Source organism: Halichoeres trimaculatus, unplaced genomic scaffold (assembly GCF_033239565.1).
Source record: "Halichoeres trimaculatus isolate MK-OKI-2021-1 unplaced genomic scaffold, fHalTri1.1 fHalTri1_scaffold_8, whole genome shotgun sequence".
In the NCBI taxonomy this organism is placed as follows: domain Eukaryota; kingdom Metazoa; phylum Chordata; class Actinopteri; order Labriformes; family Labridae; genus Halichoeres; species Halichoeres trimaculatus.
The window spans coordinates 23,842,358-23,865,726 of NW_027437186.1; the positions used below are offsets into that span (position 1 = coordinate 23,842,358).

Sequence of the window (23,369 nt, forward strand, 5' to 3'; positions counted from 1 at the left end):
AAACAGTTAAACCCATGTTCCCTTTTAGAGACCCCTAAAACAAAGAACCTCTTATGTTTTGGGTTTTATGGAACTACCTGTTGTGAGCATATATCTATTGCTACCTTTTTAAAATGAGAAGTGACTGTTTGTTCATGGGGTTCAGTAGTTTTATAGAGCGTGAAATTAAAAGCAGTACTTTAGAAACATGAAACTTAATACAGCATCCCTACGCTCTTTTGAAGAGCTGAAATGATGATTAAGAATGACTAGAATTTCTTCTAATTTTGTTTAAAAAGGAACATGTGTTAAAATGTGCACTTGTTTGAGTGATATAACATAGCTGTGATGATGACTAAGCAAAGCTAACTGTAAGTACATCACATTAACACGATTTATCTACTTGAGCAGCTCACTTAATGAATAACGTGTTCATTATATGGATATATATAATGTTTTATTATATCTACCTGTTCACAGGTTCCTGTTTTGGGAGCAAAGTAGTAAATGTCTTAAGACTACTTCTGCCAACTTGTTTTAGTCCATCTCTGGGACATTTGTTTAATTTGGAGTGAGTGAATGTGCTGTAACAAAATCTAAAAGGAACATAGACCTGACTCCAGGCCTTAAATCCTGACTTTAACATATAACATCTTACCCTTATAGTTACCTGGTTTGTCTTTTTGCCTGCTCTCATCACTTTATTAGAAGTGAGTCCCACAATGTGATGAATACAAGCATCCAACTCACACACTTTTTCTTTACCCACCCCAACACACTTGCATTTCCTACTCGTGGCCCATAGAGGGCGCTGTCTCCTCGCTCTTCTTCTCCCCCCTACACCATGCAGCCTCTAACCAATGGACTGCTTTTTAACAAGTCAATTAATATCAATGAGTGAATATACATAGCACATTTACAAAGAGTGCAATCTGAGGGATGAATTAACCAAATCGATTTGGTAGGAATAAATGAGTGTGCGACCCGCAGACATGCTGGAAGTGGCCCTCGCTGGAAATCAATGAATTAGAAATATGAATCTAATCGGCCTTTGGTGACAAGTCGAGGAGCTGCAGCCTGATCTCAGGCCTGCTTCAAGAATATCTGCAAACAATTGGGGACCTAGTGAACAACCCAGCTGCCAGATCTGTGATCATTCTGTATCAGTTTGATCTCATATTTTTGAAGTGACAGAAAAAGCATTTTAAAGATTTGTCCAAACTAAGACATTATTTGCTTATAGAGAGGAAAAAAAGAAAAAGTGAAAGGAAAAGAACTCTAAGAGTTTTTTGGTGTTTGACTGTTTTATAATTCTTTCAATGACTTTGTGACAATGGGATTCCCATGTTTGCTATTCGGTTGCTGCACACTTTTTATTTTAAGGCCCACACTGCTTTTCATTCAATAGCATGTGTTTAAAGGGACTCTGTAATGGTTAGTTATTGTTGCAAGCTCTCAGTACAAGCCTGTAAAATAATAAATTTTGAGGCGCATTATCTTGGATTATTTGTAATTTGATATTTAAACAGAATGTATAGCCTTTAGTGAGATCAATGTCAAAGGCTGATTTTATTTCAGTGCAGGTAGTGGAAAATGTTACTCTAAAAATAAAAGTTAACCATAAAAGCTCTGGTTTGTATCCCAAACGTTCCTTTTGGCGCTAACAGTCCTGTGCTCATTTGCTGCCTAATTGGACTGTATGAGACCAATAACAGGCGAGCGCACACAGCCTGCAGCCAGAGCGTGCAAAGGGGGGAGGATGCTCCCTCCCTCTCTATTTCTCTCTCCCTCTCTCTCCTCACAGTCTCTCCCTTAATCCCATTTGCCATTGTACATGCCCAATCGCCTATACTTTCCGCATTTAACTTGGATGACATTTTTATTTCATCATTAGCATCAGACGCGAGACTGACTGACACTGTGGACACGGTTTGCGTTTTGACGAAAATACCCGGAATGACACATCTCCGTGATTTTTCGCACCTTTTTGCCGCACAAACATTTTGTTTGATTATTTTTCTAGCCTAGAAGGACGCGTGTTTTGACGCGCTCTCCAGGTGTGAAATCGAGCCTCCACGTAAAACCACAGAGAAGACTAAAACAGGGATTCCTCACTGGCAGGATATCCACAGCCTGTAAGTCAGCCTTGTTTTTCCGCCCCTCTTTTTGTTTTTGCTTCCGTGGTCCTCCGCGTTCAGACCACAGCGATGCCAGAGACAACGCAAGAGACCTGCGCTCCGGCCAAGGACTCTCCTTTCTTCATCAAGAACCTGCTCAACTGTGACAGCAAACCGTCCAAACCTAAACCCGTGCTCGCTGCTACCAAGGCGGCCTTGGAGGGAGGATTTTCTCTTTCCCAGGTTGCGGACTTCAACTTTCCACGCTTCGACCTACCCACACAGAGGTTCAGTCTACCAGCTCACTACCTGGAGCGCACCTCGGCGTGGTGGTACCCTTACACCCTCGGCGCATCCGCCCACCTGCATAGAACTGAAGGTAAGACTTGTAGAAACAAAAACATTAGATTCAAACACTTGTAGCCTGTATTTTACATGTTGTAGCGGAAGTTTTGAATAATTGAAATAGAATGGGAAACTTTATTTTCCAATGTCACATCTTCCAGGAAGGTGTCCCTTTTGCGTTTTGTCACACTTCCTTGTCATTGCACCTCCTCTCCGATAATAATAATCATAAAACTGAGTGTTTTGTGCGTTTTGGTGAGCTGGAATAATGATACGGGGTGCACAGTGATTTGGAGCCTTGTCCTCTTTATGTAGGCCTATTTTGTTATGCCACGACGCGGGATAATAGATCAATAAAGTGACACACTGAGCATAAAATGAAGTAGACATCATCAAATCATAGGATGAGGGTGACGATGCGCAGCGTGCTTTTGATTTGTCTATTGGCGCTCAGTATGAACGTGTTACCCAAGAGGCTCGGTCACTGACAGCGTCTTTACCTGCCTGTTCCTCTGATTTATTCATGTGGGGTTTAACACACGTCGACATGAATGTCAGCATTAAGCGTTGTTGCTAAGTTAGAAAGAGAATTTTAATAAATGTTAAAATATAAAGATTGATAGTGCAACGATGGTATTTTTAAGTAAAAAAAACAACATTATTTTTTATGGCTGATTCAGGTGTATAAGAGTCAAAATGAAATACTGAATTCATTTCAATACTTGATGTCAGCCATGTCTTGCTCGATTATCAGATAACTACTTTTATTTTATAGACACTTTATGACCTTTTGGTTGTCTTAGTACAAATAAAAAAAAATCGTTAACAGAAGGCCCCTGTGTTTATGCTCACTTTCCCTGTTTTTCTTCCAGCGATTGAAAAACCAGGAGCCAGAGACTCCTCTCCAACCTCGGGCACGGACAGAGACTCTCCGGAGCTTGTACTGAAATCCGAACCAGACGCCAAAGACGACGAGGAGGACGATGACCACACCAATAACAAAAGCGGAGACGAGATCATCTTGGAGGAGAGCGACACGGAGGAGGCCAAAAAAGACGACCTGGAGGAGTGGAAGAAGAGGGACGACGACAAGAAGCCGTGTCGCAAGAAGAAGACGCGCACAGTTTTCTCCCGGAGCCAGGTGTTCCAGCTGGAGTCCACCTTCGACATGAAGCGCTACCTGAGCAGCTCGGAGCGCGCCGGCCTGGCCGCGTCCCTGCACCTGACGGAGACGCAGGTGAAGATCTGGTTCCAGAACAGGAGGAACAAGTGGAAACGGCAGCTGGCAGCTGAACTGGAGGCCGCTAATCTGAGCCACGCGGCGGCGCAGAGGATAGTCAGAGTGCCCATCCTCTACCACGAGAACTCGGCCTCTGAGAGCGGAGGCTCCAGCGCGAACGTGCCCGCGAGCCAGCCACTGCTCACCTTCCCGCACCCGGGCGTCTATTACTCCCATCCAATCGTCACATCCGTCCCGCTGCTCAGACCTGTTTGAGGAGAGCTGGGCAAAAGCAACTCATCTTTTAAAAAAGACAAAATATTTTTCTATGACTGACTTAATGAAGAAAAAAGAAGACAGTGTCAGGCCTACATGGACCTTCATTATGGGAAATATGTAATTTCCTATGAGGGTGTCGTTTACACATATACGACGGCTCAGATCCCATGTTTATTATTATTATTATTATTATTATTATTATTATTATTATTATTATTATTATTATTATTATTATGTTGTGTCACCTCAGGAGTTAATCTGACTACACTGCCTGATGAGTGTCTTTTCTACCCCCTTGGTTTTACAGCATGACATGACGGTTTCTCGGCTGCAGGTGAAGAAAAAAAGTTTGTTTACAAAATTTTACGGCTGAAAGGCGCGTGCCTGCTTAAAATTTACCATGAATTTTTTTTTTTTTTTTTTTTTTTTTTTACTTATTTCCCATTTTCATGCGCGACACACTGTCAGTGAGCTGTGAAGAAATGAATCCACAAAACCAGAAACTTTTTTTCATCCTCTCACGTTAATTTTTTATTGATGAGCCTTGTTTTATTTTATATTATTTTATATTATTTTATTTTATTTTATTTTATTTTATTGTTTTTTTAAAAGCGCGTAACTGCGGACAATCAAGATACTCTGGACTGTAAAATAATTCTGTAGCTTTATGTTTAGTTTTAGTGACTCTCACTCTTGTTCTTTCTCCATGGACGCGTCCTTCAAGCACAAGCGTGAGCTCCAGTGCGTCCGAATCTTCTTTGTGTTATTGAACAGGAAAAAATGTCGACGAAACACTGGTGTAAAAATCTGTAAATGTATATATTTAATGAGACACAGGGAAGGGCGGGACTATCTTCGGCTTCTCCTTTGTACAGAAAAAAAACAACGTTTTGATATTGTAATGCTGAACTATGTTGTGAAATAAAAGGAGAATATTCCTCACTTTTTAGGATAATTTTGTACGGCTTGTATATCGATTCATGGAGTACAAAACGTAAGTCACATCAATTATCACATCAAATCTTTTTATAATTAGCATACTCATTTTTATTACTACAGCATCAAAGATTTAAACTAATTTGGTGCGCCAAGAGACTCAAATATTTTATAAAGTACAACACAGACCAATTTAATGTTCTGATAACACACATACACTACACTACACTACACTACACTACACTACACTACACTACACACACACACACACACACACACACACACACACACACACACACACACACACACACTTGTAGCTTGAGCAGGTGGGTCTCTGTAATCATCTTAGTGTTATTCACTTTAAAAAACGTTGTTTTACATAAAAAGTGGCTCGGTCAATTAGATGCGTAATTGGCACCATCTTGCCAAAATGGTGGGTAATGTATTCAGAGGAGGACATTACTTTCTGAGTGTGAGCTGCTGTCTTTTACCATTTTCTCTCCCCTTTTCTCGGCCTGCTGTGTGCGTGCGCGCGCGCGTGCGCATGTGTGTTTGGGGGTGGGGGGGGCATGTATTATGAGTCTGGTGTCAGGATCTATGGCTTGTATCTCCACCTCAATGCTTTTACAATCTAACACATTTTTTTTGTTGTTTTATGTTTTATTTTTTCATTTGGAGAGTCAAGGTCCTAGTCTAGCTTTATTCAGAAAAAACGTGGACACGACTTAATTTTCTGTTTCTTTTTTCTTTATTCAATCAAAGTCTATTTGACAACAGATATTTACATTATCACTTATTCTGACTTGTGCGTAATATAAGGTTGAAAAAACGTTATATTCAAACAGCATAACCCCTCTCCAAGGGTTTCCTACAGCCTTCCAGCATATCTCAGATTAGCTCCGGTGTTAAAGCCTGCATAGATCTGTAGAGCTAAAACGTCTCTCGTCTTGATGCGGAAAACACAGAAAGGTGTAACATTGCACTTTAAAGTTAAATAATTTACCTGGCACTTTGTATCACATATGTCCCCACAGGTGTCAGTGCGCACGTGGTTACACTGTCTTATCAAGAGCATGAAAATTTCAGAATGAAATTTAGTCAATGAAACAGCTGGATAAAGGAAGAGTGACATAAATGCAAATTTTAAATGTACATTTTTTTCTATATTGTAACAATTAGGCTGAGTTGGAGAAAAAAAATTAAATAGCCTTAAGGTCCAACATAAACAAGAAAACATGCACGTTGAGATGATCAAAGACAGTTGCACTAAAAGTCCACTTTAAATCACACAGGCTGTCCAAGGCAGTGTCGATGTTGATTTGTCTTTGTTGCGTTCAAGGGGAGAAACGTGTAACGTGACAGTTTGTTGGCTGACTCCGAGCCTTAGCCTGGATGTTAAATAGTTGTAATTTTACATTCAATTTTGTCTAATTTATTTTTTCCCCATACAAAACTAGATGTTCCGTGTTCACATTAAGTGCAGCTAAAGTGTGGAAAAGTCTGTGAGTGTCGTCAAGAAATTCGATATTAAACAATCAGTAAATACATTTTTTTCTTTATTAAAAGAGTTTTTATTTATTTATTTATTGATTTATTGATTTATTTATTTATTTATCTCAAAGCATCTTGTGAGGAATTCATAATATGATCTGATCATGGACTTCAGGTGCGTGACAGTTGAAAGGATGTCTAGCCGTTTCTTTATGTTCTCTTTTAGCATAGGGTTCAGTGAGATTTCAGTTTATAGGCTGCAAAAAGGAATCAGATAACACTGTGTAAAGCATCTAGATTGTCCAAGCATGAACATATCATTGGTGAAAAGTGTTAAAATTTAAAACACAACTTATGAGAATCTGAGTGAGCATCAGCGATGTAGACACGTGCTTCTTCCATCCCGTGCACGGTTTTCCTGAAAGGTCATTTTCTGTTTTCATCTGCAGTTATTGGGAATGAATCCTTCAGCAATAAACTCCATGATGACCTCATCAAGAGACAAAGGGTTCATTCAAATATCGTCAGATCACCCAAGTATTGACGTGTACCTACCGCGCACACTCAACGCGGCCCCATTACTGCAAATTAATAGATTGGTATGGCATTATTCCTCTGGCACATATCGATCCGTAAACGTCTGCATCATATCGCGTCAAGTAAGAGCAACGTTCACGCGCCGATTCAGCCCCGGCGTATGACCTTGATTTGCGCGCATAAATTGAAAAAATTACCACTCGATAATTTCCATTTGTGCGACATCTTTATGTAAAGGAGGGAAGGGAGCGGGGCCAAAAATCAGATAAAGTACATTTGCAGGAACGGGGGCAAACGGACGTGACCGGGGACTGCGCTCAGAGTATTACATTAAAATGGAGAGCTGAATGGGTAATTTGAAGCCCTATCATAGGTTTTAGTGCCAGTTTGGAAACACAAGTGGCCTGCCCACCTTTCCCAACACTGGCCTTTTCTCTTCGGTTAGCATGTGTGGTTTAGTTTGTTATAGTGGGACTTAAAGATTAAAGCACAGTTTGAGGTTTATTGCATGGAACAAGTTTGAAGAACAAATTCTGGTTTTCTGAGGTCCTTTGAGGTTTATCAAAAGGTTTCCCGTTATAAAAAAAGTTAGGTATCCGTGATGTTTCAATTCAGGTTGTCAGAGAACGTAGAATTTGTTAAGTTTGTCTTCTCTTCACTTTTTCATTCCTCTGACCAAAATGTGGGAAAAGAAGGGCTGTGTGTTTATGAGTTCCACCAGAAACTCCTTGAAAGCGCGTTCTGCTACAGACACAAACTGTTAGTGGATTAACATAACCCACACACGCCAGACTTGAAACATCCTGGCATCCTCGTATCCCTTTATGTGTGACGCGTTCAACACAAGCTCGTGTGCTCCAACTACTCTTTTGACACCTCTTTGGAGGGGGAAATCTTGTGTTAAAGCCATCCCATTTGCTTTGCTGATTGAATGCAGAGCATCAGATTTTCATCAAAGTTCTATTAAGTGAAACATAGGTTGCGGGGCACCGTCTGATTGGAACAGTTTAAATTTTAATTGTGTTTTTAATTTGACATATAGTTGCTGTGAAGAATGACAGTGAAACGCCGAGGGGCGGTCGATTTTCTTAATTTCTCCCCGAGGAATTGATGAGTCTATCAGGGCAGTAGATTGGAAAGCCATTAAAACTCAATGGTTAGGTTGTTAATTGGAACTTGATGGATAGGAGCCTTTGGATAGGCTGTACTGATCCAATCTTCCTGACTTTGTGTTTTCCAATAAATTACCCAGTTCATTTCCACACTCAGATTACATAAATTGTACACCTCCAGGGCTCGTGCGCTCTGCTTGCGTTTACAACTCTCTCTCTCTCTCTCTCGATTTCTCTCTCTTTTTCACACACACTTTCTCTCTCTCACACAAACGCCTCCTGAAAAAAGAGCAGGCCCCGCTTTCTTGAATGAAAATCGAAACATAATCAACGTTTATACTTAGAAAATTTATTGATATCATTTTCTCCGGTAATTTCCTTATTCTAGAGTTGGACACACCATACATCATAATACACACGTGTAAAGGGCTCTTTGTTTAATATTTATCGAAGCTTGATTCCCAGATCAAAGCGCCTCATAACTTCATCTGTCTTTCTCAGACCTTTCTCTCCTGCTAAAGATCTTGTTCTGTTATTGCGGTAGGGCAGCCATACACCACCTATCATTGTGATAGAGCACGAGCTTAGGCCCGCGCGCCTTGCAGTTTCAGGCTGTTTTGGGCCTCACTGGAGCTCTTTGAAACGCAGAAACACGCCTAAAAGATGAACATATCCATACTAATAGAAAAACTACACTTCCCAGAGTGTGACACCACCTTTGACAAAAAATGCGCGTGTAATTCATTCAGTGATACACAACAGCAGCCTGCTCTGTCCACTATCTCTGTGATGAACTCATCTCACTTTGCTAAAGTCGTCTGAAAGTGACGCAGGCGGCCACACTGACACAAAGGTCTTTGTTTGAGAAGAACGGCATATAAAATAAACCCATTTAACTGTCATTGCAGATTTCACGCCTTATGTGTAAGCACCATAAATCCAGCACCCGGCCCCGGCTGCCCTCATATATTTGCCCCCCCTTCAGCAAAGCCTCCCCGGCGTAAGCGTTTTGTTAAGATCGTTAAGCAGCTGCTGGCCCCGCTGCCACGTTGACGATATTTACGCGTGAATCCAGATGCTTCTGTCTGGCCTCTATGATGACGACACAAGCTGCCACCATCCTCCTAATCATCATGACCACCTTCTCCAACATCATCAGGGTTCGTACGCGTTGTTTTCAGCCTGTTTAAGCCCATTTTCTTCACACCAAATGCAGGTTGTATGGCTACCGGGAAGGGCGCTGACATGATGATTAAAGCTGACCATTTGTAATGTGTCTGGGGCTCCCTTACAAAGCAGTAAAAGAGGGATAATGTGCCCGGACATGCCGGCTCGAGCCCCGCAGCTGTCCCTCAGACACACACACACACACACACACACACACACACACACACACACACACACACACACACACACACACACACACACACACACACACACACACACACACACACACACACACACACAGCATGGGTGGTGAAGATGGGAGGAGGGTGGTTCTCTTCTCTTACAACACACACGTACAGAGACACGCGTGCGCGCTCCATACTCAGCCCCCACCACCTCCAATCAATTAGTCAATCAATTAGCCGGCCTCCACTCCACGCGCGGTCATCACGAGGCAGATTAGCTCAGTAATGATCAAATTAATTCTTAATCGCAGATAATGGACGCGGAATGAGTTTATTATTTTCAGGAAAAATGAGTTAGGACTGTGTATTAGTTCCAAGGCTGTGCGGGTGTCACCGTCACTCACCCTGAACAATTTAGCATGCACACAGAAAGAAGACGACATGACGGCTGTTTGGCGTGGGGTCATCCTCAGTTTACCATGCTCCCGCTTTTACTGTTCCTATGATGGATTATAGACACAGTGTAAATCTATCATTAATCACATTAGAAAATGTGTTTTCAAAGCTATCAGTCCTTGTTCATGTTATGGCATATGTAAGTCACATACCATAATGCCAATACAATGCAAAGAAACCCACAAACTTCATTTTAATGTATCGTCTCATCTTCTAAAAGTAGGATATTATAAATTGTAGCAATTAAAAATTACACGGAAAGTTTTGATGTAATCAAGACAAATTGAAATACAAACTTATATTTGTTTGTTTTATACGCCGCATCATCTAATCAATTAAATTGTACTAATTGCTCTAAGTGCATCTGAATGCAGGAATGAGCGCACTCTCTCGCTCTCCTCCTCTCATCTCAAAACCTTGACAGGAGTTTGAAATTTCCGGGCTTCAGTCTGCGCCTGTGATTGGCCCACGAGAAGCTTACCTACATGCAAATGAAGCAACGCAACCTTGCTGCTTCTGATCCAGAGCGTGAGGAGGAGGACCAGGAATACACTCATGTTCCCCGAGCTGTAGAAAAAACACCTTCAACTCCTTTAATGTTGAAACTTCACAATTAAACAGACTAGGAGAGAGACAAAGAACAGAAGGCAAAATACGCTTCCGTGTTTTTACGCACGAGTCGTGTCGGAAGCAATAACGGAATACAAAGGGAGAGACAGATTCAGTCAATACTTCAATACTGTTATGAAGCGAGAATGAGTAGCGCAGACGACAGCGGGAGCAAGTGCTCGTCGGGCCCGATTTCCAGCTTCACTATCCAGTCCATTTTGGGCACGCCGTCCGATGCGCCGCGCTCCGGAACCAAAGAGCTCTCCAAGGGGCCACCGGCACCTCCGAGGAGGCGGTCACTGTCCGTGTCATCCGAGGAGGAGTGCAGCGGCGGGGAGGACTCAGCGGACTGCTTCTGCTCCGACACGGGTCACAGCGAGCCCTGCAGCCAACACCAAGCCCACAACTTCTGCCTAGGTAGGTTTAGGTCAAGGTTTATTATCGTTGTTTTTTGTCATCATTATTATCAATATTACGATGATTATTATAATCATTATTCAGTGACAAATATATATATATATATTAATCATTATTTTTTTTAAAACATTGCAATCAACTAGATGGAATTATTTTCTTGTCTTTTCTTAAATTTAAAAAAATATATAATAACAAAAAAGCAAAAATAAATAATAACCAGGCCAGGCTGTCTGATGTTTTTGTTAGTACTTCAGCTCACATTTCATTAGCTTGTGTCTGTGACTGTTACACTCATACGCAGCCCATCCACTCCCACTTGTTCCATCATGTGCACACTATCATTGCAGCAGCAGCAGAAGAGTGGAAGGTCGAATAATTAGCCTCCTGTCTTTCCTCTCGTTTCAAATTTAATTGAGCCTGCTAATTGATGAAACATGTTTCTAAAATGGCTGCACTACACGCCGTCAATTGGGCGTTAAATAGAGCGAGATTTAATTAATAGCTTACTGTACTACAGCGAGCATACTCGTGCTGAATTGTTTATTTAAAAAGTCACCAGTAGAAAGTCAGGGTTCACTCTTGACGAACTCTTAAACTGAGCATGTCGAAAAAGTGACAGAATTGTGCGCAGTGGGGTGACACAAAGTGAACTGAAACACGTTTGTTTTAACTGGTATGCTAATATCACGTTCTTCTTTTCCGGCTCGCGCTCAGGTCCCTCCAAAGGACTCCTTTCTGGAAATGACGGGCTCGCGCGGCGGCCGCACCTGCCACAGCCTCTGCTGCAGGATTACAAGGAGGAGCGCGAGAGACCGTGCCACCAAATGTCACCTCTGTCCGAGGAGAGACAGACAGAAGGTGCGGACAAGCAGGGCAACTCAGCCAAGAAGAAGACGCGCACAGTTTTCTCCCGGAGTCAGGTGTACCAGTTGGAGTCCACCTTCGACATGAAGCGCTACCTGAGCAGCTCGGAACGGGCCTGCTTAGCGTCCAGCCTGCAACTGACGGAGACTCAGGTCAAGACGTGGTTTCAGAACAGGAGGAACAAATGGAAACGGCAGCTATCAGCCGAACTGGAGGCGGCTAACATGGCCCACGCCTCCGCACAGACACTCGTGGGGATGCCGCTGGTTTTCAGAGATAACTCCTTACTGCGTGTTCCAGTTCCCCGGTCTATCGCCTTTCCGACACCCCTGTATTACCCGGGAAGCAACCTGCCAGCATTACCTTTATATAACCTGTATAACAAGATTGAGTACTGAATGACTCTACTGTATGTTCACCACTGCAGTCCACGTAAAAACAAACATCCTCTTAAGTGTCTCCACATAACCGCTGTATAATAATTGTATACTTTATTTGTTGAGAAAATTCTTATTATGCAGCAACTGTATGTCTCACAAAAAAGCAATCAAGCTTCCCTAAATGTATAAAATACACCATGTGTATAATTAATGATAATAAGTTTTGTACTTTAATTTCTCCTCTCCTCCCTTAACTGTAAAGGAGTTTAGTCATATCACATGGGCTCCACGAAACACTTTTACACAGGTTTTTTATTCATATAGGTTTGTCAGACACACTGCAAAGCATCAGTCATTTTATTTCACTTGACGGAAAAATATTAAGTTCAAGGGAAAATATCATCCTTTCTATTGTAATTTAGACCTCCAATAATAACCTCATCATTCAATAAATTTTCTATTTCAGTGAAAATTGGGCTTGTTTGGTTTCATTTTATGTTTTTTTTTGTTTGTTTTTTTGTTGTTGTTCTTGTATTGCCAGAGAACATTTTCATACAGAACCGAAGCGCATGTTTCAGTCCAGCTAGGTTGCCTGAAATATCTTGTCCCTTGAAGAGCAAAAATGTAAAACAACTAATTTATCCTGTCATGATAATCTAGAATTATAATCCCTGTGCTCTTTAAAGCTGTGTTTCTTTTTATCTGGTGTGTTTTGTTTGTTCAAATTTTAGAGCACCTGTGCTCTAATCATGACTTAAAGGAATACAAAGATCCATAAGACAGTTTCTTTTAAAATATAAAATATTACTGTTAATACCCTAGTTTACACTGCTGTTGTCTGACCCATTTTCTACTTCAAATTTTATTTCTCTATGATTATATTGTAAGAAATATGAGGCTGTGAGTCTATTGACAGCTGTATTTTTAAGCCCAGCACATTTCTGCAGAAGGAAAATGTCATAAATTTACCCATTTTATGAAGTGTCTTTTATTATGCAAAGACTTAAAAGTTAGACCTTGAGATTCATTTTTAATCCATAAACAGTGCTCGCTTGATTGGTCTGATTTAAATCAAGGGGTTCAAACTCAAACTGATACATACAGAAGTGACTGAGAAGTTAAAAAGAGCATTACATGAAGGAAAAGAGATGCACACTAGCACAAGCTAACAAAAACTTCAGGATGGATCTCTTATTGAAATATAGGTAGAATCTGGTCTTGTAGGTAAAAACATGATAAAGAGGCTTAATGCCAAACTTTTTAGACCTTCATCAATCCAAACTAGTTTCTTTACTCCATGTGTGAAAAAAAATAAATTGTGTGGTCCATAGTTTGAGGACTAACTTGGAGTTTCAGCAAATCTGTCTTTCAAAGTCTGATCGCATTGCTTTGGTTCACTTTTCAAAACAATTCAATAATTGCAAAGACTGAAAAAAATGAGCTGAGCAAAATCACACACTCTCATTCACTCCTCAGCACACACACAAACACACACAAATGTCCCGTGGTTGATGGGGAGCGATAAAACCGTGTCATTTGCAGGCTTTCCTTGGGTGTCACATCATGTAAAAGGGACCCCCCTCCTCCACCTCCACCACCAACTCCTTCTATCTCTCCCTCTCTGTCTCTCCCTTTCTGTGCTAATGGCTACATTACCTAGCAGAATCATGACGAGCCAGGCTCTGCTGCCCTGCAGATTATGCCTGACCCAATTTCTGCAACAGCCGCCCTGTGTTTCTGGGAAAATGGATAGCGTTAGACAACAGCAGTGATTTATGGGTAACTCCGGCACCGGCAGAGAAGAGGTGAGGTGCAGGAGGATGAATTTGTGACAGATAGAGAGAGGGAGAGGGATGGGAGAGTGCAACGCTTATGAAAAGGAGCAATAGCTTTGGTTGAATGAAGCTGTTTATTAGTTTCCAAGTGGTCATTATGTCATCAGCTGTGAAGGCAATGCCTCACGCTTTGGATGGATGTTTGCACCCCAGTGACTTGTGGGAAATCTGCATGACCTGTCACCTGAGGATGTTTGATTTATAAGACAGGGAGACAGAGAGAGAAAGAAGGAGATGTGTGAGGATGCAACAAGGAGCAAAAGAGAGAGAAAGTGAAAGAGAGGAATAGGTGGAAGTGGGGAGGAAGAAGAGGGGGTTTCGATGTAACTATGTATCACTGCAATGGCAGGTGTGAATTACAAATTTTAATAGCAGGGCAATGAAAATGATTTGAAGTGGTTTAAACTGCAAAGAGACAGCGACTGGCATGGTGATGAAGATTTGTTGAGATGATGTGTTGTGCCTTAGGATTCATCAAACCTGCCTGCTAAGGTGAAAAGCAAGTGTAATTCACTCTGTGCTATAATTTATGATGGGAGTAATGGAAACTGTGGGCTACGCACACACACACACACACACACACACACACACACGAAAGCAAGGGAGAAGCAAAGACAGAGAGCAGCCGGCAAATTGATTCCCGGGGTAGTTTTTTGAGCATATTTACAGGATCATAATGAATTGCACTAAAACATCCGGGTATTGCTTCTTTTACTTCTTACGATAAAAAGATGTGGATCAAAACTAACTTAATAAGGACGCTATTAAATTTAAACAGGCTGCAGCAACACGACTTTATTTAAAATATTAACACCCCTTTTTTTCTGCAATACATCCTTCATCTTTTATTTGGATTGGGGCTTTTCAGCAGCCTCCCCCACAGCTGTTTGATTTAAAGAGGCAATGTGTGGCTTCATATTACAGCAGGAACATTATGAAGTATTACACCACAAGCAGATGCACAGCCTGAGGTCTGCCTCAAGACAAGAGTTTTAAAAGCGATCGCGATGCATTAAGCCAGACAACTCTCAAGATCTGTTTGCTCCCTAAATGAATTTGAGGGCAGTGTAACAAGGTTTTTGAGGCAGGCCCTGTCATCCACTGGCTTTAACCAGCTTCTGTATTTATGGGTTAATGGTTAAAAAGGAGAGCTCGGACCAGAAGTGATTTTTCATGATTCTGGTTTATATCAACTGGAAATGAAGGAGCTGAAGGGAAATTGTGTTTGCCCCCCCCCCCCCCCCCCTTTCTTCTTTTTCTCCCCAATGTTCTACCCGTTCTTTTTAACAGAAGGGGAATAACAGGAAAAGAGCAGAAGGGAAATGCAACAAAGCAGAGAATAGTTAAACCATGGTTGCTAAAACTGGCAGTTATACTATTGGAATATTTCAGGTTTTTAATAAAAATAGCCTCAAGTTTGCATAAGAATTGATTGAACCAACATGACACATTTTATTGTAAGATTTAAAACTCCATGTCAGATACAAGCAGCTCTGCTATTTGAACCCCAATGAAAGCCTCTCCACCTCCAAGTTAACACCTTAAGAAACAATATTTAACCAAAAATCCTGATAAGGCCTTAAATAGCAGAAGCATTATGCTTCATTGTTAAATTACCAACCATTTCTTGAACTGCCTGTTCTGAAGTGCTATTCTCAGTCCAATATGCATCAAACTATTACAGGCTGCAGTGCTTGGAGAGAACTCGGCTTTTACTCCAGAGATAAGTCCATTAGTATTACCTTTGACACAATAATGGATGTGAGATACAATTCTCTGCTCTCCATTTTGTATTTGTAAGGATAATAGGAGATTATCTTGAAGGCCTTATGCTACACACTCAAGAGTGAGACCACACTGAGAATGGAGGACTCTGCAACAGTTGTTTTCACATCCTCCCCCTTCTTTCTCTCTCCTCCCTTCAGCCCTTCCCTCTGCTCTGAGACCCTCTCACAAGATAAAGCATGTCATTATTCTATTAAAGACCTACAATTTTTGTAATGGGACTTGCAGCAGTCGGCAGAAGTGCAGGCAGCTTCTTCAATATCCTGGACATTATTTGCTCGTTTAGTTAAATGATGTTTCTAATTCCCTCATAATTACTTGTAATGAGGCTGTCTCCCTCGTTTTGATGCGGCTACATCTTAATACAGCATGGCATTCTTTTTTAGGGATAATTACCTCTCATGAGGCCCAGGGAGCGAGGCTGGGGTTTGTTGTGTGTGCTGCACACGTGGCAAATTGGCTTGTTTCCTGCCATCTTGTCTTCCTGCAAATTGGAAAATTAAGTTTCTCGGCTGGAGCATTAGAACTGTTAAGTTTGCTTTCTCGGCTCCTTCAAATTATTGGATTCACTGACTGAGAGAGATGGCTGTATGTTTTGTGTTCTGTCTTATTTACTTTATAGGATGTTTATTTCTGGAACACATGGTCCATGTTAAGGGTGCTCAGTATTAGGGCTTAAGAAAAGGAACAGTTATATATTAATGGGACTCTTTCTGAGTAACACTGCAGCAAAAACAGATATAGATTCCCAAAACAGCTCCTCAATTATAATGTCATATAATTTTAGAGACAAATAAGATTATCATTGAGAAAAGATGTGAACCAGTTTATTAAATCAAACTTATAACTGTGGCTTAAAAGACACCTGCTAAGTAACTGTGCCAATATATTCAGTGGAGCAGACCCCTAAAGTCTTTTCCTTTATCTTTCAGATGATAAATAAATAGGCCATAGCTTGAATGTCAAACTGTAAGTTTTCAAACCACAGAAATATGATGTATGCACTCCAGCTTTCCCCCTTCCTGTTTCCCGTCTACCGGCAGCCCCGTTTGTGTTGTCCCTCTAAAATGATCCAGCCGCCGTACTCCAACCGCAGCCGTCGCAGGGTCGGCTGAGGGGTTTTTATTTCTAAGTGCTGATGTGTCGCAGACAGTTTGGCTCTACAAGGGCCTGTTATACGCCGATTAAAGAGAGGGAAGGAGTGCTCCCGCAGGGCGGCCTTGTACATTTACCCTGACCACAAAAAGGTCTTACGTTTACGCCCCAGTGCTGACATGACCTTCAAACAAGGTCTCAGTGCTGCCCGGGTGGATACTGGGATACTGGAACTGTCTGGAGGAGACCTGCAGTGGAACTAACAGACAGACAGGAAGAAATCATATCTTTTATATCAGGAGTTACCTCTCTGCCATATCCCGTGAAGTTAGACGAGATGGCTTTTATTGGGAAATACAGGAAAGGATTGTTATTTTTTCACACTTATATGGCAAAATGTGATTGTGATTTTTAGAAGCTTTTGTCGGTTTCAGTGAATGTTGGAACATGATATTAGAAGTATCTTTTCTCCATTAAAGACACCTACATTGAACAAAATGACAAGCACAAAGGGCCACTAAATAATTCAGATCCAAATCCAGCCATCAGTCGTCTTTGGCAAGCGACAAACACATCACAGGCTGTTGTTTTTATTTGGGCCACACTGATTCTTAAATGATCTCTGGTCTTTGCTGGGTCAGGGATCTGTTTGTTATGAGATCTGATACTGAGTCCTTGTTAATATAGAGAGTTGGGATCTCTTTGTAAAGACCAAGTGGTCTCTTTCAGCTGCAGGGGGCTGCTGTATAGAGAGATGATCTGTCACTTCAGTGGGAGACTGACTGCTGACCACATAGCCTGCAGCGTGGCAGCAGGGAGCACAATGAAAGCAACACACTATCACCTGACAGCTAATTAGGGATCACTCCCCTGGAAGGGAATACATTCTCTTTGAGGGAATAAGGGAAAGAAAGCAAGAGGTCGCTGAAATCTGTGTGATATGTCAGTCAAAGACACAGGACACCTGCAGTTTCTAAAGGCTTCTCCTTAAAGGGTTGACATACTGATATGTGTGGTTATCAGAGTGGTGAACTGTTGATTATTTTGATGGTCAAATAACCTGCCTTCTAGTATTTGTTTTCATGTTTCGACTTCCAATTAAATGACTTACAATAAGACCCTCATATCTCAACATCCTTATTGAATCTCCCACTTTGGTAACCCCAACTGTCCCCACTTTTATACACCTATGTGCCCACGATTTCACAATGATATCTTGTGTGTGTACGTTCATGTCTATAAAGCAGTGTGTGTCTATGGTTTATTCGGGAGACCTGGGATTTCTTTGAAAACACATTTGTAACCATTAGTTGAGTGTAAGGTTTCATGTGCAGAGTGCATCCTCTGGACTGGTGTCAGGGTTTCTGCTAGGCTCCGCAGCAGCCTCTCTTGGAGAGGCAGAGGGGTGGATGGAGGTGGAGGCGGGGGGGCACTGGAGCCTAGGCGTCCCACCAGCAATGCATCACGGCAGGCAGGGTGTAACCCGAGACCCCCCCCTGGCCCCGGTGTGGCCTGCCGCAGCTAACGCACCCCCTCTTGGCCCCCTTTTTGCACCCCCAAGATGCTTTTAAAGGGATTTGGTCGGCGAGAAAAACAACTCTTCAAAAGAATCGTCGTCACATTAGAAAGTAATTAGCCGAGCCTGAGGCTGAGGATTCCCTGACCTGACTAATTCTGCACCTCTAAACAATCCGTCTTGATGCTAGGCGGCTGGTGAGGCACACTCTCGTAGCACTGGGGAAGAGGGATTTTGGCAGGTGAGATTCCCATGGTCCTACAGGTGAACAAACACTACAGAGGTCATTGGGAAAGGTTACTCTGTAATCCATCTGGGGAGCAGTCCACAGGTAGATTTCAAAGATGTAGATAAATAACGAAATAGCCATAGTAACAAATTAAAGCAGCAGCTTGCCAAAAAAGGATATATGACAGTACTCCATGGTTACGAGAATTCGGAAATGTGCAAAAAAGCTGGTCCTGTGTGAAGAAGTCTGAGATCTAGGACTAAAAGTTGAAAGCAGACCAACACCACTTCATTTGCAGATCAGTGCCGAGAAATCACTCCAGCACTGGCCACCTGTTCCTCCAAGCCTGCAGGGCCCAATGGCAACAACCTTTCCTCTCACTATTAGACAAACTAATCTGATTGGGAAAAAGATGGAGGTGGGGAGTGGCAGAAACTTACAAACCACATGCTGCAGGGTGGTACTCGACACCACCAGTTCTGTCTTCCAGTGTCTCTGATGGTTTAGAAGCTGCTATAGCCTTCAGCATTATGAGGCTAACGCACAGTGGGAGGTGATAAAGACTAAAAAGAGAGAGGACATGTGGGAACCCCAGTGGAATACACAAACAGTGCTGATTTCGACATGGACTTTATAGTCCTACAGTATTGGTTAGAGTGAATAGGTGATTGTACTCAAAATGTATACAGCCAAAGGAACAATTCCTTGAGTGTTTATCCTACAGACTTCTTCATTGAAGTATAGAAATAAAAAAGTAGGGGGAAAGACTACCTTTCTGTGCCACCAGTGCTGATGTAGTAAGACACTGGACGGTATGAAGGAAAACCTATACTTGTTAACCAGCATGACTCAGAAATGGCACTGAGCAATTGACCAATTAGGAAGTGGTCCATCATGTCAAACTCATTTGCAAAGGGAAGGCTTAACCCTTAGGGTTCGAAGGTCAGGATCAAAGGGTGTCCCCCACGGGACCGCACAGGGATCCATGAAGAAACGCTGATCCCAAGCTTTTGTAAAGGAATCTTCTAATTACAATAAATCTCCACTGCCAGGTAAAGACAGGAGCACTGGGTACAGTGGCTATATGATATCTCCTGCCTGGGGCTCTGCAGGTTAGCCTATAGATGTCTGGATAGAAGACTGATAGGAGATAGTGGTTGCCACCAGGGCAGTAACCTCTCATTTGCCCAGGTCAGAACCTCAGAGAGTGATCACAGCTTTGGCGGCTCAGGCTGACCAGCACCTCTGAGCCTTTTTAGCCTTTGGTGTGTAACCGGGTCCTTGACCTTGCCTACAGATTAGTATCAGTATCAGTATTAGTACGGGATTTAACTCTTCCATTCTTAGCCTGCTCTCTTTCATTGTCTTGTTTTCTCACAAAGGTGTGTCATGGTTGGTGTCTTCTGAATAGAGCACGCTCTTCAGATTGAAATATAAGATTTCTACCATCGGGATTTATACATATTTAAAGTCTGATCTCATTGGTAATACTTTGGGGATTTGTAAAATGGGTATAAAATTAATACAGTTGCCTCTGTAAGTTCCAAAAGCCAGTCCACCCATCATTTAAAAGACAAGCGTCTATATAGTGATATGAAAGCTTACAACCACATTGAAATTTGGTTAAAAACATGTTGAAAACAGTTAAAAAAAGATGTAACAGTGTTTCCAGTACTCAATTTTATCTTGACCTTTTAATAACTTGTTTTGTTTTCATAAAGGACGGAAATGATTATTCTGCCCACATATTACCAAGTAATTGTCCGGGGGACAGCTAGAGTACTCACTGAAAAGACAATAATCACAAATATGAAACTTGAGGAGGGATATTTAAAAAAAGATGTTGGGCATAAGTGTTTTTTAAAGATAACCTCTTGATAACTTGCTCCCGTTAATAGTTGTTTTAGCTGAGATATTTTTATGACTTGGTAATTGGTGTTAATGTATATGTCAATGTACAATGGTTTCTGTAACATGCAGGTGAAAGGTAGACATTTAATTAACACCCATAAACAGACACTGGAAAAACTTTCATTTTTGATAGTCTTTTGGGCATGGCCACAGACCTTTTTTTAAAACAGTTCAACGGAAAAAAATATATACAGGTGAAAATTAATTATTTTCAAATGGGTAGAAGATTGGTGATCTATTTGATTTAAATTTGACTTTTCATATTTTATTTATTGCCAAACTGTTTACCGTTTGAGGGGTAAAATGCTTTCATTGGCTACCACTAGAAAAAGCAACCAATTAAAATATACGTTTTTTTTTTTGGAATAAAGTAAAAGTTAAAAAGAATTCTGTAACTTAAAAAAATGGGAAATTGATTGGGAAAAGACTTTTTGAAGCCAATGTGTAGCAACTTGAGCCAAACGAATTACCCATCAGTAGCTTTATATGAGGCTCTATTAATTCCACATATTGAATCTCACCTGCAGAACAACCCTCTTTGTTACCCTCTTAAAGCAAACCTGCATGACACTTTCTGTGCTTCTCAGTGGGCTCTGCTGCCAGCGGAAGGGGGAGGGAAGAGGAAAAGGAGGGGAGACTAGTAGTTTGTTCTTCCTGCAATTAGCATTCACGGTTAGCTAAGCAGAACTAATGCAGCGAATCTTTGAGTCTCACGTTACCTGTCCTTCACTGCTGGAGTACCTGCAGGCCAGATTAAACTCTAGCGGGATCACAAACCCCTGTATGTATCTGTTACAAGCCTTTTATTACCAGCAGTGTTATTGGTAATTCCTTTTGAATGGCCTTGACAAAAACTATGTACCGGCTAAGGTGGACTTCAAAAAAATTGGATACGGCATGGGTGTGGGTGATGTGCTAGTGATACTGTAATTGTGAAAACAAACTGAGAGTGAGAATTACGCCTCCATTGGAGTGGCATTGTAAGGCAACCATGATGAAAAGCATGACTCCCAGCGGCACATTTTCATCTGCCCTGTTTTAAGTGACAGGCTTTCTGTGACAATAGTTAGTGCTGTCACATGTCAACACAAGAGATATCTGCCTCAAACGTCATCCAATTGCTTCTTAAAAAATGTTTTTAATGAAAATCAAAAAAAAAAAAGGAAGAAAAAGTTGTCATGCTTCAGATGTCCCTCACCTCTATTAAAAACATTTGCATTTTGCAGAGTCATCTCCATTATGTTCTTTAGCATCTAGGTCAAGACTGAATGATCTCATGACTCCCTTTTCATCTGGGGCGGGATCAGGATGTGGGCTCACCGTGTCACCATTATGGGATGTGGATGAAAGTGCGATGATCTCATGAGTCTAAAGTGACACATAAACATGACCACTTGGTTGGCCTTGTCACGCAGTTTTGACAAAGCTTGTAATCATTTGCTGTTCCTCTTGATGGCATTCTCCCCTTCTCTTCTGTTAGATTAACGGATATTTGACTCGATCAATATTTTGAGAGTGAAACACTACAGTTCATCACATTTAGCATTTACTCTCTACCCCACTACCCTGCCTGTTTTCTTTAAAGTGTGTTGGCTTGCGTTGTTTATCCTTAGCTAATGATTATCAGTTCTCTGAAGTGTTGTCTTATCAGTTACAAACAGGTACAAGCTGCACAAGTGCTCCCAATTGATCTACTAAAGACTCCCACCATGATGGGGCCACTGTCTGGTCACACGGAGCCTGAGGAAGACACTGCTCATAATCAATAAGTCTTCTAGTGACACCGGTTCTGCTAAAGTCTGCACTCCAAGTGACTCAGGGTGGGAAATCATTGAAATAGAAGTGATACTTTTCATAGCAATGCAGCTGCATTGATGACTTTAATTGCACAAGTTGTTTTCATGAAAGTTGAAACCAAAGTGTTTCTGATATAATTTGGTTCATGCCTTGTGGGTATAAATCAGACATACCCTTGATTTTGCAACCCACTGAATGAAAAAAAAAGTCTTTTTGCTGCAATTCCCGGCATTCGAATTCTACTATTGGTAATTGTAGGACACATACATTTCCAGCTTAGGAAAAAAAAGTTCAGTCATTGCAGTATTTTCTGGTTGTGGTACATTCTCCCAAATGGTTAGCTACTCTTTCATTCAATCAATGTTGGAAAAAACACCTGATTTCACAGCAGAGCTTTTATTTCCGAGTGGACACAGTTTGAGTTTAAATCCCGTATAAACTAAATGTCTTAACAAAACAGACATCCCTGACAGGTATTAGCCAGAAGTGTTTCATGAATATATTTAAATCAAGACACTGAGGTGCCTCTGTCTCCCTCTAATATTTCTGTTTATATCACCCTGTCTCCTTGTTGAACTGCAGCTACTTGCCTCCTCTTGATGTCCAATCTAAATAGAAAAGATTGTAATATAATAATGCACCCATAGTCCCTACTTATACAGTACTTATTGAGTGGAACATTGAGATTTATATAACTCCTCTCAATGAGAGAGAAAAGGGAGGAAAGGAGAAAAAGAGGGAAAGAGAGTTTCTGTATGATTGCGAGGGGGGTTTAAGGTTACCGACTAATTTCCCCATCGTTACCTGCCGACAGCGCCACATCCGGTCTTCTTAGTGTTTTTCAACAGGGAACAGTACAATCTGTTATACTGTAGTGATCATCAGCTCTTCCTCCACCAATGATTACCAGTAATTACCTGTTTTTCTCTCCATCCATCCACCCCCCTCCTCCTCCTCTCTCTCTTCCCCTTTCTCCCTTGAGCTATTACCCTAACTGGCTGTTGTGGAGCAAAGAGGAGGTGTGTAGAGAACAAGGCAGGCTTTTATGGACTCCCCACCAGCGCCACTCCACACCGCTCCATTTTGAAATTATCGGGTCCCCTTGCTT

General features: G+C 41.6%; 2 protein-coding genes and 1 long non-coding RNA gene across 3 annotated transcripts in view; all 3 read left to right on the forward strand.

The window, feature by feature from the left end:
• LOC141794646 (uncharacterized) overlaps window positions 1–23,369 on the forward strand; it is a 100,256-nt gene that overhangs the window by 19,456 nt on the left and 57,431 nt on the right. The gene's annotated exons all lie outside the window — the stretch shown is intronic.
• On the forward strand, window positions 2,080–4,814 carry hmx3a (H6 family homeobox 3a). Its single transcript, XM_074675902.1, has 2 exons — window positions 2,080–2,475; window positions 3,314–4,814. Exons 1-2 carry the CDS (start codon window positions 2,187–2,189, stop codon window positions 3,934–3,936), a joined length of 912 nt encoding a protein of 303 aa, XP_074532003.1. The 5' UTR covers window positions 2,080–2,186; the 3' UTR covers window positions 3,937–4,814.
• hmx2 (H6 family homeobox 2) lies at window positions 10,361–12,525 on the forward strand. Its single transcript, XM_074676211.1, has 2 exons — window positions 10,361–10,849; window positions 11,564–12,525. Exons 1-2 carry the CDS (start codon window positions 10,579–10,581, stop codon window positions 12,109–12,111), a joined length of 819 nt encoding a protein of 272 aa, XP_074532312.1. The 5' UTR covers window positions 10,361–10,578; the 3' UTR covers window positions 12,112–12,525.